The sequence below is a fragment of the Oncorhynchus mykiss genome, chromosome 11 (genome assembly GCF_013265735.2).
Source record: "Oncorhynchus mykiss isolate Arlee chromosome 11, USDA_OmykA_1.1, whole genome shotgun sequence".
Classification (NCBI taxonomy): domain Eukaryota; kingdom Metazoa; phylum Chordata; class Actinopteri; order Salmoniformes; family Salmonidae; genus Oncorhynchus; species Oncorhynchus mykiss.
Window position 1 is genome coordinate 29,051,278 of NC_048575.1, and position 18,892 is coordinate 29,070,169.

Sequence of the window (18,892 nt, forward strand, 5' to 3'; positions counted from 1 at the left end):
TGCAGTCCGCATGTCAATTGCATGCTCTCTCAAAACTTGAGACATCTGTGGCATTGTGTTGTGTGACAAAACTGCACATTTTAGAGTGGCCTTTTATTGTCCTCAGTACAAGGTGTACCTGTGTAATGATCATGCTGTTTAATCAGTTTCTTGACAAGCAAAACCTGTCATGTGGATTGATTATCTTGGAAAATAAGAAATTCTCACTAACAGGGGACAAATTTGTGCACAAAATTTGTGAGAAAAAGCTTTTTGTGAGTATGGAAAATGTCTCGGATGTTTTATTTCAACTCATGAAACCAATACTGTCGCGTTTATATTTGTGTGTCTGTATGTCTGTATGTATGTACAGTACCAGTCATGTACTTTTCTACATTGTAGAATAATAGTGAAGACATCAAAACTATGAAATAACATGTATGGAATCCTGCAGTAACCAAAAACGTGTTAATCAAAACTAAGTTGACAGCTTTGCACATTCTTGGCAATCTCTCAACCAGCTTCATGAGGTAGTCACCTGGAATGCATTTCAATTCACAGCTGTGCCTTGTTGAAAATTCATTTGTGGAATTTCTTTCCTCCTTAATGCTTTTGAGTCAATCAGGTGTATTGTGACAAGGCAAGGTAGGGAGGGTATACAGAAGATAGAAGATAGACCAATTCCATATTATGGCAAGAAGAGCTCAAATAAGCAAATAAAAATTACGGTCCATCATTACTTTAAGACATGAAGGTTAGTCAATGTAAAATGTCAAGAACTTTGAAAGTTTCTTCAAGTGCAGTCGCAAAAACTATCATGCGCTATGATAAAACTGGCTCTCATGAGGACCGCCACAGGAAATTAATACCCAGAGCTACCTTTGCTGCAGAGGATACATTCATTAGAGTTAACTGCACCTCAGATTGCAGCCCAAATATATGCTTCACAGAGTTCAAATATCAGACACATCTCAACATCAACTGTTCAGAGGAAACAGCGTGAATCAGGCATTCTTGGTCAAATTGCTGCCAACAAAACACTGCTAAAAGGACACCAATATGAAGAAGAGACTTGCTTGGGACAAGAAACACGAGCAATGGACAATAGACAGGTGGAAATCTGTCCTTTGGTATGATGAGTCCAAATTTTTGATTCCAACCGCCATGTCTTCATGAGACGCAGAGTAGGTGAACAGATGATCTCTGCATATGTGGTTCCCACCATGAAGCATGGAGCATGAGTAGGTGTGTCCAAACAATTGACTTGTACTGTATACATATATATATATATATCTACAAACACACAGAGCCTTTGGAAAGTATTTAGACCTCTTGACTTGTTCCACATTTTGTTAGGTTACAGCCTTATTCTAGATTTGATAAATTTTATCTGAACACAATACTGTCACGAATCCGGCTTCCTGAGTCTGTGTTTGCCTGTGTTTCTGTCCTGGAGTGTGTTTCCGGTGTCCTGGAACGCATCCTGTCTGGTTGCCGGGCGAATTAGCTTGTTGGGAGATCGATGTTCACCCGCACCTGTATCCCATCAGTAATCTGCACACCTGTCCTGATCATCACCTCTCCCCTTCAAAAGCTCTGACCTGACATCCATTCCCTGCCGGATCGTTAGCCATGAACAGTATGTTGTGCCAGAGTATCAGCCTCAAGTTGGATAGAATTTGTTTTGTTGTTTGTTACGTATTGCTTGCCTTGAACTTACCTCTGTTTGTTCTGTCTTCAGTTTCTCACCCGGATCATTTACCCCATTCCCGCCTGGTCGTCAGAGGATTCCGCTTCCCCATTGGATCCACCTATTTACTCCCATCAACTCACCACCGCTACCCGCTACACCACCTGGATATATCTACCCATTCCCATTCACTTGGAAATAAATACTCACCTTCTTCCTACTCTCCTTGTCCTGGTCTGCTTCTGGGTTCGATTTTGAAGAATCGTGACAAATACCCCATAATGACAAAGCAAAACTAGGTTTTTAGACATTTCTGCTAATTTATTAAACATGAAATATTATATTTGCATAGTATTCAGAAACTTTACTCAGTACTTTGTTAAAGCACCTTTGGCAGCGAGTACAGCCTCGAGTCTTCTTGAGTCACGCTACAACTACAAGCTTGGTACACTTGTATTTGGGAGTTTCTCCCATTCTTCTCTGCAGATCCTCTCAAACTTTGCCAGGCTGAATGAGGAGCGTTGCTGCACAGTTATTTTCAGGTCTTTCCAGAGATGTTCGATCAGCTTCAAGTACGGGCTCTAAGGGTATACGTCTGGCCACTCTACTATAACTGCCTTATTGGTGGAGTGCTGCAGAGGTGTTGTCCTTCTGGAACTTTGGAGCTCTGTCAGAGTTGACTATCGTATTCTTGTTCACCTCCAGAGAGGTGCCTTTAAAAATTATGTCCAATCCATTGAGTTGACCACTGGTGGACAGGCAACATCCGCATCGAGCTAAAGGCTAAAGCAGGAACGGGACACTACTCCGGACGCTTATAAGAAATCCCGCTATGCCCACAGACGAACCATCAAACAAGCAAAGCATCAATACAGGATTAAGATTGAATCCTACTACACCGGCTCTGATGCTCATCGGATGTGGCCGGGCTTGAAAACTATTACGGCCTACAAAGGGAAACCCAGACGCGAGCTGCACCACAGATGCGTGCCTACTAGACGAGCTAAATGCCTTTTATGCTCGCTTCGAGGCAAGCAACACTGAAGCATGCACGAGAGCACCAGCTGTTCATGGCTCACATCAACAGCATCCTCCCAGACACCCTAGACCAACTCCAATTCGCATACTGCCCCAACAGATCCACAGATGACGCAATCGCACTCCACACTGCCCTTTCTCACCTGGACAAAAGGAACACCTATGTGAGAATGCTGCTCATTGACTACAGCTCAGCGTTCAACACCATAGTGCCCACGAATCTCATCACTAAGCTAAGGACACTGGGACTAAACATCTCCCTCTGCAACTGGATCCTGGACTTCCTGACTGGCTGCCCCCAGGTGGTAAGAGTAGGCAACAACCACGCTGCCACGCTGATCCTTTACACGGGGGCCCCTCAGGGGTGCGTGTTTAGTCCCCTCCTGTACTTCCTGTTCACCCACGACTGCGTGGCCAAACACGACTCCAACACTATCATCTAGTTTGCTGACGACACAACAGTGATCAGCCTGATCACAGACAAAGATGAGACGGCCTATAGGGAGGAGGTCAGAGAACTGGCAGTGTGGTCCCTCAATGTGAGCAAGAAAAAGGAGCTAATCGTGGACTACAGAAAAAGGCAGGCCGAACAGGCCCCCGTTAACATTGACAGGCTGTAGTAGAGGGTGTCAAGAGTTTCAAGTTCCTTGGTGTCCACACTACAAATTAACTATCATGGTCCAAACTCACCAAGACAGTCAAGAAGAGGGCACGACAATACCTTTTTTTATTTTATTTTTTTACATTTATTTTTTTAACTCTGTTTATTAAGATTTACACACAGATACACAGAAAAGACAACACAAAGCAATATAAATAATATACTAAACTAGAAAAGAAAAAAAGCTTTAAATATACAGTGCCTTGCGATTCGGCCCCCTTGAACTTTGCGACCTTTTGCCACATTTCAGGCTTCAAACATCAAGATATAAAACTGTATTTTTTTGTGAAGAATCAACAACAAGTGGGACACAATCATGAAGTGGAACGACATTTATTGGATATTTCAAACTTTTTTAACAAATCAAAAACTGAAAAATTGGGCGTGCAAAATTATTCAGCCCCCTTAAGTTAATACTTTGTAGCGCCACCTTTTGCTGCGATTACAGCTGTAAGTCGCTTGGGGTATGTCTCTATCAGTTCTGCACATCGAGAGACTGAATTTTTTTCCCATTCCTGCTTGCAAAACAGCTCGAGCTCAGTGAGGTTGGATGGAGAGCATTTGTGAACAGCAGTTTTCAGTACTTTCCACAGATTCTCGATTGGATTCAGGTCTGGACTTTGACTTGGCCATTCTAACACCTGGATATGTTTATTTTTGAACCATTCCATTGTAGATTTTGCTTTATGTTTTGGATCATTGTCTTGTTGGAAGACAAATCTCCGTCCCAGTCTCAGATCTTTTGCAGACTCCATCAGGTTTTCTTCCAGAATGGTCCTGTATTTGGCTCCATCCATCTTCCCATCAATTTTAACCATCTTCCCTGTCCCTGCTGAAGAAAAGCAGGCCCAAACCATGATGCTGCCACCACCATGTTTGACAGTGGGGATGGTGTGTTCAGCTGTGTTGCTTTTACGCCAAACATAACATTTTGCATTGTTGCCAAAAAGTTCAATTTTGGTTTCATCTGACCAGAGCACCTTCTTCCACATGTTTGGTGTGTCTCCCAGGTGGCTTGTGGCAAACTTTAAACAACACTTTTTATGGATATCTTTAAGAAATGGCTTTCTTTTTGCCACTCTTCAATACAGGCCAGATTTGTGCAATATACGACTGATTGTTGTCTTATGGACAGAGTTTCCCGCCTCAGCTGTAGATCTCTGCAGTTCACCCAGAGTGATCATGGGCCTCTTGGCTGCATCTCTGATCAGTCTTCTCCTTGTATGAGCTGAAAGTTTAGAGGGACGGCCAGGTCTTGGTAGATTTGCAGTGGTCTGATACTCCTTCCATTTCAATATTATCGCTTGCACAGTGCTCCTTGGGATGTTTAAAGCTTGGGAAATATTTTTGTATCCAAATCCGGCTTTAAACTTCTTCACAACAGTATCTTGGACCTGCCTGGTGTGTTCCTTGTTCTTCATGATGCTCTCTGCGCTTTTAACGGACCTCTGAGACTATCACAGTGCAGGTGCATTTATACGGAGACTTGATTACACACAGGTGGATTGTATTTATCATCATTAGTCATTTAGGTCAACATTGGATCATTCAGAGATCCTCACTGAACTTCTGGAGAGAGTTTGCTGCACTGAAAGTAAAGGGGCTGAATAATTTTGCACGCCCAATTTTTCAGTTTTTGATTTGTTAAAAAAGTTTGAAATATCCAATAAATGTCGTTCCACTTCATGATTGTGTCCCACTTGTTGTTGATTCTTCACAAAAAAATACAGTTTTATATCTTTATGTTTGAAGCCTGAAATGTGGCAAAAGGTCGCAAAGTTCAAGGGGGCCGAATACTTTCGCAAGGCACTGTACCATACTTTAGACAAGTTAAACACACCAGGCAGAAGGCTAAAAAGGTTAAAGGGCAATCTATAGTACAGGGACAGAGCAAACACGTCACCATTGTTCCTGTAAACAGTCAAGGGTTTTAAGGTAGCCTTGGATCTTACAATTACACAACTTACACATCAGAAATACACCAGAAAATGTAAATAAACACACTCAAGAAAACAATCACACTAGTCAGCAAAAATGTCCTGAATCAACACTCTGAACTGCCCGAAAGGCACCAATACATCCATATGTAGGGAACTCTGAAGATTTTTCCATACATGTCGTGCAAAGAAACGTAACCTTTCTAGTGCGGAACCCCTCGACAACAGCGCGCGAAATTCAAAAATATTTTTCAGAAATTGGTAACTTTCACACATTAACAAGTCCAATACAGCAAACGAAAGATAAACATCTTGTTAATCTACCCATCGTGTCCAAACTAAAAAATGCTTTACAACTAAAGCACAACATATGATTATGTTAGATCACCGCCAAGTCAAAAAAACACACAGACATTTTTCCAGCCAAAGATAGGAGTCACAAAAAGCAGAAATATAGGTCAAATGAATCACTAACCTTTGATGATTTTCATCAGAAGAGACTCATAGGACATCATGTTACACAATACATGTATGTTTTGTTCGATAATGTGCATATTTATATCCCAAAATCTCAGTTTACATTGGCGTGTTACGTGCAGTAATGTTTTGATTCCAAAACATCCGGTGATTTTGCAGAAATAATCATAATAAACATTGATAAAACATACTAGTGTTATTCACAGAATTAAAGATAGACCTTAATGCAACCGCTGTGTCAGATTAAAAAAAAACAGAAAAAGCATAATCTGAGAACGGCGCTCAGAACCCAAAACAGCCAGAGGAATAGCCGCCATTTTGGAACCAACAAAGTTAGAAACAACACCATAAATATTCACTTACCTTTGATGATCTTCATCAGAAGGCACTCCCAGGAATCCCAGTTCGACAATAAATGACTGATTTGTTCTATAAAGTTCCATCATTTATGTCCAAATAGCCACTTGTTGTTAGCGTGTTCAGCCCAGTAATCCATCTTCATGAGGCGCAGGCTCTTCATCCAGACTAAAACTCAAAAAGTTCTGTTACAGTCCTTTAGAAACATGTCAAACGATGTATGGAATCAATCGTTAGGATGTTTTTAACATACAACATCAATAATGTTCCAACCGGAGAATTCCTTTGTCTTCAAAAAGCACTGGAACGAGAGGTAACTCTGTCGGGAGCGCGAGTCATGAGACCTAGGCTCTCTGCCAGAGCCTCTACTTTATAGTAGAATCCTCAAACCAGTTTAGAAAGACAATTGACATCTAGTGGAAGCCCTAGAAAGTGCAACCTCATACATATCTCAATGTGTATTCGGTAGGCCAAGCTTTGAAAAACTACAAACCTCAGATGTCCCACTTCCTGGTTGGATTCTTCTCAGGTTTTCGCCTGCCATATGAGTTCTGTTATACTCACATACATCATTCAAACAGTTTTAGAAACGTCAGAGTGTTTTCTATCCAATACTACTATGCATATATTAACATCTGGGACAGAGTTGGAGGCAGTTCACTCTGGGCACTCTATTCATCCAAAAGTGAAAATGGTGCCCCCTATCCCAAAAAGGTTAAAGCAGATTTTCCCAAGTCTGTCGCAACATTCGGAATTTCCAGAGTTAGCCATCGCTGTGATCGGGTATGGTAACTTGTGCTTCTATGGGTAAGTAAAGATGTCAGGTAATGTGGGAGTTTTAGCAAAAGGGCTTTATAAATGAATTGTCACGTCCTGACCATAGAGAGCCCTTGAGGTTCTCTATGGTGCAATAGGTCAGAGCGTGACTAGGTGGTGTTCTAGTCTAGAATTTCTATGTTGGTGTGAGTATGGTTCCCAATTGGAGGCAGCTGCTGATCGTTGCCTCTAATTGGGGATTATACTTAGTGTGGTTCTATTCCCACCTGCGTTTGTGGGATATTGGTTTGTTTTGGTTTATTGCTATGTGTGCTACGAACTTCACATTAGTTTATTCTTTGTTGTTTTGAAGGTTCACTTTACTAAATATCTGGAACTCTACTCACGCTGCGCCTTGGTCCGCTCATTATGTATACGATGAACGTGACATGAATAAAATGCAGTGCTTCGACCTACGTGAGCCATCCTACGTTCTGACAGAGAAAGCAGTAATAAGTGCAAAACCTGTCATTCGTGATAAAACAAAGTGCACTATGGTAAACTGCTTCTAACTGCTATAATGAAGTGGCAGCTGCATTCATGTAGATGATGTCGCCATAGTCTAGGAGAGGAATACATGTCAACTGAATGATCTGCGTTCTAATATTTACAGAGAGGCATGACCTATTTCTATAGAAGAAGCCCAACTTCTTAGTTAATAACTCAGAAATATGCTTTTTACCTATCCAAAATGCCCAGATACTTGTAAGCAGGGACATAAACGAACAATGTTGGGACCATCCAAGGTACATATTCTTAAATCATTATAACAATTTTTGTGTGCTCTAGAAAACAACATATACTTTGTTTTATCTGCATTCAATACGAATTTAAGATCAATAAAGGTTTTCTGTAAAACAATCAAAGAAGACTATAATTCAGATAGAACTTCGTCAACAGTGGGGGCAAAAGAATAAACAGTATCGTCCACATACAGGTTACAATTATTTTACAGACAAACCAGTATTGTTAATGTATACAATAAAAAGTACTGGACTCAGAACCGACTCCTGCCAGACACCTTTCATTATAATCAGAAAACTGGATTTACCACCATCAGTAGTTAGTCTCTCACTCACTCACTCACTCACTCACTCACTCACTCACTCACTCACTCACTCACTCACTCACTCACACACACACACACTAGAGTCACGTGCTCGTTTTTGGGAAATGGGCACCAGTCCATAAACCTTTCAGATACCACAAATTGTATAGGAAACTCATTCCGACCCTCTGTGCTATAGCCCTTAGTAGACTCTCGTTGTAGTTTTGATGTTTTGTATTTATTGTCACGCACCGGATAGGTACATTGAAATGTGTTATTTTACAGGGTATTTTACAGGGTCAGCCATAGTACGGCACCCATGGACCAAATTGCTCAAACCAGCTACCTTTCGGTTAGTGAAAAGCATTGGACAGATGAGTTACTAAAACAGCAGAAAGAGACAGTATTGTATTAGCATGCATGGCTAACACTGCTATGGAGTGGAGAGAGCAGCTGCTTGCTACACCTTCGATCACATCCCCCACACACACACATCCCTGCACCTCCCTCCATGCCTCATGCCCCATGCTGAATTACAATGCAGACAAGATGCAGAGTCAGCCCGAGCAAAACAACCCATTGGAAATATGACCAAGAGCACACTGCTGCATATGGGTATTACATACTTTATTCTTGGTGTAGAATAACAATGAACCCTCTTACACTCAATAATACCAACTGCATTTACAGAGGTTTCAACATCCAGTTATTGATTAGGCAATGGGGAGATGTTAATTTTGTTTGGACATACGGTAGGCTGCAATGCTCTACTGCAACATGTTTTATCACATACATTTCTATGGAGAGACTTTCCCAAGAGACATATCTGAACTAGTCTTCAAGTCATCTTTCATTCATCTAGGTCATTAAAGCATTGCTTCTATGTGAGTAGTTCATGTTACGAGACACATGTATGCTACACACCCTTGCCATCTTACACAGACACAGAAGTATTGTGTGCACTTTGCCATCTGCATTAAATATTTTATAGAATCATGAAGGCCATCTAAAACAAAATATGCATTTTTGAAAAGTGTGAAACAGTTTAAACCTTTCTTTTAATTTTTATTTTAAAGGCTGACTGTAGCCCAGAGAGAGAGAGTGCATCTAATACAAATGACCTCAGAGGAGATTGTTAGTGATTGCCTACAGAGTAAATAGGGAGCTGAACAATACCTTAAAGCAGTGGTCACCAACCTGAGCAGCTAACCGATCGCTGCAGCTGTATATAGTCCATCTGTAAAAAATGTTTACTTTACTGCTCTTTTGCACACCAGTATCACTACTTACTGACCATCATCTGCTCATCATCATCTGCCCATCGATCACTCCAGTCTTAATCTGCTAAATTTTAATTACTTTGCTACTATGGCCAATTTATTGCCTTACCTCCTCATGCCATTTGCACACACTGTATATAGACTTTCTTTTTCTTCTATTGTGTTATTGACTGTATGCTTCTTTATTCCATGTGTAACTCTGTGTTGTTGTTTCTGTCGTACTGCTTTGCTTTATCTTGGCCAGGTCGCAGTTGTAAATGAGAACTTGTTCTCAGCTAGCTTACCTGGTTAAATAAAAGTGAAATAAAAAAATAATCAATGAAAATCTTTTCAGAGTCAAGATCACTTTCACAGTCAAAAAGCAAGCCAAGATCTACCACTCCGATAAAAAAAAAACACATTACTCAAAAAATTTAACATTAACCTAATAAAACAGTTCTTTAGGAATGAGGTTTGTGCTGTCATGTCTTTGGCTATGCCGGATTAAGGGATATGACATGCTATTCTATAAAATAATTTCCCCGTCATTAATATTACCTGATTAAGCTAATCATGTAAATGTAATTAACTAGAAAGCCGGGGCACCACGACATAATGTTTATAGAGCTGTTATCTTCCGAATAAACTCTTAAAGACCTAGTAATCTTTTACGTCAGTAGCAGTGAATATTTAATCGTCACTTTATTCAGGCTCATCTGAAAGTTGTAAATTCTTGGTTATCTTTACGAACCCTGGCTAACAAGTTGAATCAGCTATGCAAAATTTGGTTTAATTATTTATTTACTAAATACCTAAATAATCATACAGAATTACATATACATTACATATACACAGAATGTATCATACATTGATTACAAATGATGTCATAAAGGAAAACGTCCCTAGCGGACGGAACAGATATGAGGCCTAGTTACCCAAAGAAAGGGGGTTGGGTTTGAGTGAAAGAGCGGGAGGACTGAGGAACAAAAAGGTTTTGTGTCTCTATCGGGCCGTAGGAAGCTATGTTATCGTAAATACAGTATCTTATGCAGTCTAAATAACCCTCCATTTGAAAATGCAATAAATATTTACTCTGAGCTGCGCTTCGGTAGATTGGTTGTAGATAGAAGGCGGGGTGGTCCAGCATGGATCTCTGGTCCTCTGAAGAATGTCTAGTGGTGAACTGGAGCGTGGTAGAATGGATACTCTGTCCGTCCTCTCCTAGCCCACGTCTACAGTTGCTGCGCTAATGCTAAATTTGATTCGTCAGGTTATTGTCATTCAACCAGAGCTCACGGTGAGGTTGACTTAGTTCTGTAGGTGACCTTGTCCTTTTTAACATGGGGACCGCAAGTCTGCACGTCCCTGGAACAGGAAGTTTCATTTTTGTTAACGGGTTTATATAGTGTTGAAATGTTGGATGAAAAGCGTGCCCAAAGTAAACTGCCTGCTACTTAGGCCCAGAAGCTAGGATATGCATACAATTTGGATAGAAAACACTCTAAAGTTTCCAAAACTGTTCACATAATGTCTGTGAGCATAACAGAACTGAAATGGCAGGCGAAAACCTGAGGAAAATCCATCCAGGAAGTGTTATTATTTTGAAATGGGTGTTTTTCCATTGAAAGCCTACCCACCATTTAAAGGGATAGGACCCAGATTCCATTCCCTATGGCTACCACTAGCTGTGAACAGTCTTTAGAAATTGTTTCAGGCCTTTATTCTAAAAAAATTAGGGAGAATGAGCAGTTTCAATGAGAGGCCAGTGGAATTTCCCCAACCTGTTTGGTGCGCAATCCCGAGAGTGCACCTTTCTTGTTTTTCTTTTATATTGAAGACATTATTGTCCACTTTAAATATTAGCAATTATTTAGGCTAAAAACCACCTGAGGATTGCTTATAAACATCGTTTGACATGTTTCTACGGACTTTACAGATACTATTTGGAATTTTCGTCTGCCTCTTGTGATACTGAACAAAACACGCCAACAAAATGGAGGTTTTTGAAATATAAAGAGGGACTTAATCGACCAAAACAAACATTTATTGTGTAACTGGGAGTCTTGTGAGTGCAACCATACAGAGATCAAAGGTAAGTGATACATTTTATTGCTATTTCTGACTTTTGTGACTAATCTACTTGGCTGCTAACTGTTTGTAATGTTTTGTGCGCTGAGTGCTGTTCTCAGATAATCCTCATGGTTTGCTTTCGCCGTAAAGCCTTTTTGAAATCTGACACAGCGGCTGGATTAACAAGTTAAGCTTTATTTTGATGTATTGCACTTGTGATTTCATGAAAGTTAAATATTTATAGTAATTTAATTTGAATTTGGCGCGCTGCATTTTCACCGGAATTGTCAAGGTGGGATGCCACTGATCTATAAGAAGTTAAACATTTAAAATGCACAACAATTCCATGTGAATCTGATAACTAGAATGTGTCGACTTTCCACGATACAGTTTGTCATCCTGTCATTAGTAGTAATGTCTTAGACAACAGCTGATCTGAGATCATATTCATTAAGTACCAATGCATATTTTCAACTGGTTGGATTACCGAAATATGGTTCCGTTTCCCATCTTTCAATGTTACCAGAATCTCTATGTTACAAAGGCTTTACAAGAGTCAACTCTATAGAGTAGAGAGCGAGAGAAAAGGAGAAAGGTATTTATGGGGGTCATAAACCTCCCCCCACAGGCCAATGTCATGACAGTGCATTAGGCCAAATACATTATCACAGCATATTGGATATATGCTTGCCATGACAATATTGTTCTTCTCATACCATAATATTTCAAAACTCAAGCTTTGATAACAAAATAAAGTGTATTTGTAAAGAATTCAGACCCCTTGACTTGTTCTACATTTTGTTACGTTACAGCCTTATTCTAGCGAATAATGCCAAAGCAAAAACAATTTTTTACAAATATTTTTACATATATTACAAATAACAAACGGAAATATCACATTTGCATAAGTATTTAGACCCTTTACTCAGCACCTTTGGCAGAAATTACAGCCTTGAGACGTTTTGGTTATGACACTACAAGCTTGGCACACCTGTATTTGGGGAGTTTCTCCCATTCTTCACTGCAGATCCTCTCAAGATATATCAGGTTGGATGGGGAGCGTCGATGCACAGTTATTTTCAGGTCTCTCCAGAGATGTTTGATCGGGTTCAAGTTCGGGCTCTGGTTGGGCCACTCTGGTTGGGCCACAGGACATTCAGATACTCCCGAATACACTCTTGCGTTGTCTTGGCTGTGTGCTTAGGGTCGTGGTCCTGTTGGAAGGTGAACCTTCACCCCAGTCTAGGTTCTGAATGCACTGGAGCAGGTTTTCAACAATTATCTCTCTGTACTTTGCTCTGTTCATCTTTCCCTCAATCCTGACTAGTCTCCCACTCCCTGCTGCTGAAAAACATCCCCATAGCATGATGCTGTCACCACCATGCTTCATCGTAGGGATGGTGCCAGGTTTTCTCCAGAGGTGACGTTTGGCATTCAGGCCAAAGAGTTCAATCTTGGTTTTATCAGACCAGAGAATCTTGTTTCTCATGGCCTGAGAGTCCTTTAAGTGCCTTTTCTCAAACTCCAAGCAGGCTGTCATGTGCCTTTTACTGAGGAGTGGCTTCCGTCTGGCAGAGTACTCTAGAGATGATTATCCTTCTGGAAGGTTCTCCTATCTCCACAGAGGAACTCTGGAGCTCTGTCCGAGTGACCATCAGGTTCTTGGTCACCTCCCTGACCAAGTCCCTTCTCCCCCTATATCTCAGTTTGGCCAAAAGGCCAGCTCTAGTAAGAGTCTTGGTATTTACAAACTTCTTCCATTTAGAAATTATGGAGGCCACTGTGTTCTTGGGGACCTTCAATGCTGCAGACATTTTTTGTTACCCTTCCCCAGATATGTGCCTTGACACAATCCTGTCTTGGACTTCTACGGACAATTCTTTCGACGTCATAGCTTGGTTTTTGCCCTGACATGCACTGTCAACTATGGTAACTTTATATAGACAGATGTGTGCCTATCCCAATCATGTCCAATCAATAGAATTAACCACAGATGGACTTGTAGAAAAATCTCAAGGATGTTCAATGGAAGCAGGATGCACCTGAGCTCAATTTCGAGTCTCAGAGCAAATGGTCTGAATACTTATGTAAATAAGGTATTTCTGTTTTTTATTTTTAATAAATATGCTAAAATCAGTTTTCGCTTTGTCATTATGGGATATTGTGTGTAGATTGATGAGGAAAAAAATGTTTAATCCATTTTAGAATAAGGCTGTAACCTAACAAAATGTGGAAAAAAGAAGGGGTCTGAATACTTTCTGAATGCACTGTAGATATTGGTGTAGTACTTGCGAGCCTCAGTGAAGCGTATATTGAAATACTTCGCTTTTTAATTTTACTAGACTGATGGTACCTTAGTCTGATGGTGATGGGGTTTTTCGTGGGATAATCAGAATTTGTTGGTAACATATGTAAGATGTTTAATATTCATCAAATGTGTGTAAGTTACTTCTCATCAGAATGGTATTTTTGTGTAATTCTGTGGTGAGGTTGCAGTTATCTGTTCTATGTCAAAACTAAGTTGCATGGTCCGCTGAGAGGGGAGAGGTCAAAGTGTCATCATGTGTAAACATATCTTTCACTCTCTACCTTTCCCATAGTGGGGAAAGGAAGGTTGCAGTGTCTGGAATCATTCTATGCTCCCTCTTATGTTGTTTCTATCTTAAGTTATAGCCTCACCCTCCTCTCAGTGAGTTTGTCCAGGAGGTTGTATTTTGAGTGGGTTGTATCTAAATGACAATTTGATATATGCCTGTTGATTTGGAGGATTGGTTTATGGTTCTGGGGTTTGGGAAAGGAAACAAAGCTGAACGATGAATTATGTCTATGTTGTCTGACTATGTGTGTTTTTGCTATTAAAAGGAACTCAGTTGCATTGTAAGGGGGCTCTCAGAGAATTCATGGTTAGACACTGAATCGATCTGAGAGTCACAGGATTGTGATAGAGCTGATATAATTAAAGATGGACTTTGATAACTAACTCTGACTTGTGTGTGGTTTGCGCTCATGATTTGGTAAATAGAGGAAATTTCCACGACAGGTTTCAAGACAACTGGGCTACAGACACAAAATTATGTCAGTGAACACCAGGTCGGAAAGTCGGAGCCCTAGAAAGATGTTTTCGAGTTGGATGACCATTCAAAACAAATTTCCCCAGCCGGATAAAAAAAATTCAGAGTTGTCTTGAATGCACTGAAATCGGAAGTCAGAGATTTCCGAGTTCCTAATTGGTTTGAACATGGTATTAAGCTTCAGTGGAAGGAGGGAGGGAGAGAGCAGCAGAGGGTTCGCCTCTCACGGTCCCTGCTTACAACTTACATTCGGTGAGACTGACCAGAGAGAAGGGACACAGTCTTGCACCTAATAGCCAAACACGAGTCGTACCACATCTGCCTCAGGCAAAAATGTATGTTGTTACTATGACCAGAGGAAGTGAAATATTCCTCGATATTAAAAGACACGACGAGCTGCTAAAATATTAATAAAAACACAGTGCTATCGATACACTTAGCTAATTCATTACAGCTGTAGCGCGAGTGGAAGTAGAGAGAATTGCTAGTTTTATGTTTAGTAATAAGGTTGAATAAAACTTAGACATGAAGTCACTCATAAAAACAGCAGCTCTTTGCTGTATTCTTTGACAGTCTCTCTCTAGTCATGGTTGTAAAAGTTATGAGATCTCACGTAGGCTAGCGTCAAACTTTGCTGTGGCCGGGGACGTGGAAGCTGTAGGTAGACAGAGGGATTTCAAATCAAATTTAATTTGTCACATGTTCCGAATACAAGAGGTGTAGAACTTACCGTGAAATGCTTGCTTACAAGCACACAACCAACAACGCAGTTGATGAAATAGAGTTTAAAAAATATTTACTAAATAAACTAAAGTAAAAAAATAAATAAAAAGTAACAATAAAATTACATAATTTTAAGGCTTTATACAGGTGATACCGGTACTGAGTCAATATGTGGGGGTACAGGTTAGTCAAGGTCATTTGCACATGTAGGTAGGGGTAAGGTGACTATGCATAGATAATAAACAGTGAGTTGCAGCAGTCTAAAAACTAAGGGGGGGAGGGTGTCCATGTATCTAGTCTGGGTGGCCATTTGATTAATTGTTCAGCAGTCTAATAGCTTGGGGGTATAAGCTGTTTAGGAGCCTTTGGACCTAGACTTGGCGTTCTGGTACCGTTTTCCGTGCGGTAGGAGGGAGAACAGTCTATGACTTGGGCGACTGGAGTCTTTGACAATTGTTGGGCCTTCCTCTGGCATTGCCTAGTATATAGGTCCTGGATGGCAGGGACCTTGGCCCCAGTGATGTATTGTGCTGTACCCACTACCCTCTGTAGCGCCTTACGGTCAGACGACGAGCAGTTGTCATACCAGGCGGTGATGCAACCGGTCAAGATGCTCTCGATGATCCAGCTGTAGAACTTTTTGAGGATCAGGGGACCCATGCCAAATCTTTTTAGTCTCCTGAGAGGGAAAAGGTTTTGTTGTGCCCTCTTCACGACTTTCTTGGTGTTTTTGGACCATGATAGTTTGTTGGTGATGTTGATAACAAGGAACTTGAAACTCTTGACCCGTTCCACTACATGCCCAGTCAATGTTAATTGGGGCCTGTTCAGCCCTCCTTTTCCTGTAGTCCACGATCATCTCCTTCACAATGAGGGAGAGGTTGCTGTCCTGGCACCACACTGCCAGGTCTCTGACCTCCTCCCTATAGGCTGACTCATCATTGTCGGTGATCAGGCGTACTACTGTTCTGTCATCAACAAAATGAATGATGGTGTTGGAGTCATGCTTGGCAATGCAGTCGTGGGTGAACAGGGAGTACAGGAGGGGACTAAGCACGCACCACTGAGGGGCCCCTGTGGTGAGGATCAGCATGGCAGACGTGTTGTTGCCTAACTTTACCACCTGGGGGGGCGGCCCGTCAGGAAGTCCAGGATCCAGTTTCAGAGGAAGGTGTTTAGTACCAGGGTCCTTAGCTTAGTGATGAGCTTTGTGGGCACTATGGTGTTGAACGCTGAGGTGTAGTCAATGAACAGCATTCTCACATAGGTGTTCCTTTTGTCCAGTTGGGAAAGGGCAGTGTGGAGTGTGATTGAGATTGCGTCATCTGTGGATCTGTTGGGGCGGTATGCGAATTGGAGTGGGTCTGGGGTTTCCGGTATGATGGTGTTGATGTGAGCTATGACCTTCAAAGCAATTAATAGCTACCGACGTGCTTCGGGGTGGTAGTCATTTAGGCAGGTTACCTTCGCATTCTAGGACACAGGAACTATGGTGGTCGGCTTGAAACATGTGGGTATCACAGACTCGGTCAGAGAGAGCTTGAAAATGTCAGTGAAGACAATTGATAATTGGTCCTTGCATGCTCTGAGTACACACTCGGGTAGTCCATCTGGCCCCACAGCCTTGTGAATGTTGACCTGTTTAAAGGTCTTTCTCACATCGGCTATGGGGATCGTGGTCACATAGTCTTCCCGGAACAGCTGGTGCTCTTTCCGATTGGCTATTAGATTGGACAGCACAGTAGGAGCACTCAATTTAGCCAAAGATCCCCTGTTCCGCCGGGTAGGCAAAGTTTGTATTTTCATACGAATTAAATGGTCTACCTGGTGCACAGGGCTTCTGAACCAAGTGCACCTACCACCAACAGCACAACACAAAAAAACTGAGCTCAAGCCTTTATGCTTTTGTCGTTGGCTTTTCTACAGAAATGTTTGGTGATCGACTAGGATGATCGACCTGTTGGTGACCACTGCAATAAAGAATGTGGAGATTGTATAGAGCCCCACAATGGAGGTGTCATAATACCTATAAAACCCAGCGGTCAAACAGGGAAATGGTTCTAATCCTTTTTCAACCATTCATTTTTCCCATAGAGAATTTTAGAATCACTTAAAATAAGTGCTGTGTTTCGTGAAGTGGTGTAAAGTACTTAAGTAAAAATACTTTAACGTACTACTTAAGTAGTTTTTGCGGTATCTGTACTTACTTTACTATTTATATTTTTGGCAACTTTTACTTTTGCTCCACTACATTCCCAAAGGAAATAATTAATTTTTTACTCTTTACATTTTCCCTGACACCCAAAAGTACTTGTTACATTTCGAATGCTAAGCAGGACAGGAAAATTGTCTTGTTCATTCACTCACTTCATCCCTGCTCATCCCTACTGCTTCTGATCTGGCAGACTCACTAAACACAAATGCTTCGTTTTTAAACTATGTCTGAGTTTTGAAGTGTGCCCCTGGCTATCCGTAAATAAAAAAATGAATTAAAAAATCTGGATTGCTTAATGTAAGGAATTTTAAATGATTTAAACTTTTACTTTTGATACTTGAGTATATTTAAAACCAAATACTTTTAGACTTATAATTGGGTACTTTTTACACCACTGGATTTCGTGTAAGCTTACCCTGGTGCGACTTTTTGCTAACCATATAAATCTCTCTCGGACAAGGTGACTTTTATTAATATATTCGGCTATATTTACTCTCAGAAACAAAAATGCTAATTAGCATCAAAGTAGACATGATGCACGACTAAAAATCCCTGTAAGCTCCTGCACGTATTCTCTAGCTGACACCTTTGCTAACAGGTATTGTGTCAATCTAAAACTTGTACAAGATAGTCCACAGAACTGTCAATTTAAAAACATTTAGCCAATTTAATTATTACTAAATTTAGCAAACATTAGAGAGTTAAATCAGAGATTCTTACCTTTGCCTCGATTCGGTAGTCTCGTCCAGATCATCATGGCATTTGTAGTTCTTTATATGCTTTATGAGTGTTATGACTTATACTGTGGTACTCTATAGCTGTAGTTTGCTTACATCTCAGAGATAGCTTCTATCATTACCGGTACACTGTATGTCATTTGCCCACGGTGCCATTGTGGAGAGATTTCCGTGGAGATAATTCCGAAGTATCAATAAAAAATCACTGCATATCTGACGATAGTATACTATGTATAAATATTTTATGTTGATTCTACTTTATGACTAATTCAAACCAGCACTGCATTCACTCAAAGTAAGTTGATAATGTGTACAATATTGTGTCTTACCAGTTTTGGGATCAATAGAGAAATATGGCTGTCCTTGGAGAATACTGTAGACAACTCGGGCACTATTTCCATACGTTGGGTCATCAGCGTCCGAAGCAGTAACTTGATATACAGAAGTACCTGAAAATATAATGAAAGAAAAATCAGAATCAAGCATTCTTATCGATATGTGATACTTATGAGTGTGTCTTCATGAGTGCCTTTAATTCATACAGAATTTGTTTTGATGTTGGGTAACTTCATATATTTAATTGAAGAAGTAATAGTTTCAGGACTGTTGATGGAATTTATATGTTTAAATGAATGACTAGAATATTACACCCTGAAACCATATAATTGTATGAAATTGATTAGGATCATTACATTATTATTAATGATGTGTGTAGTTTTAGTCAGTAAAATTATATATCTGTACAATATATGATTTTAGTATCTTAAACACAGACTGTCTGAGCAGAATTCGGTGCCAACCTTGCTAGGGGCCT

The 18,892-nt window shown here is 40.6% G+C and overlaps 1 protein-coding gene across 2 annotated transcripts in view; it reads right to left on the bottom strand.

Moving 5' to 3' along the window:
• Window positions 1-18,892, bottom strand: part of LOC110535563 (cadherin-18) — a 376,780-nt gene that overhangs the window by 116,810 nt on the left and 241,078 nt on the right. For both annotated transcript variants that reach the window (XM_021620629.2, XM_021620628.2), the window contains one exon: window positions 18,408-18,527. In XM_021620629.2, coding sequence (XP_021476304.2) covers window positions 18,408-18,527 — 120 coding nt within the window. The remainder of the gene's footprint in view (window positions 1-18,407; window positions 18,528-18,892) is intronic.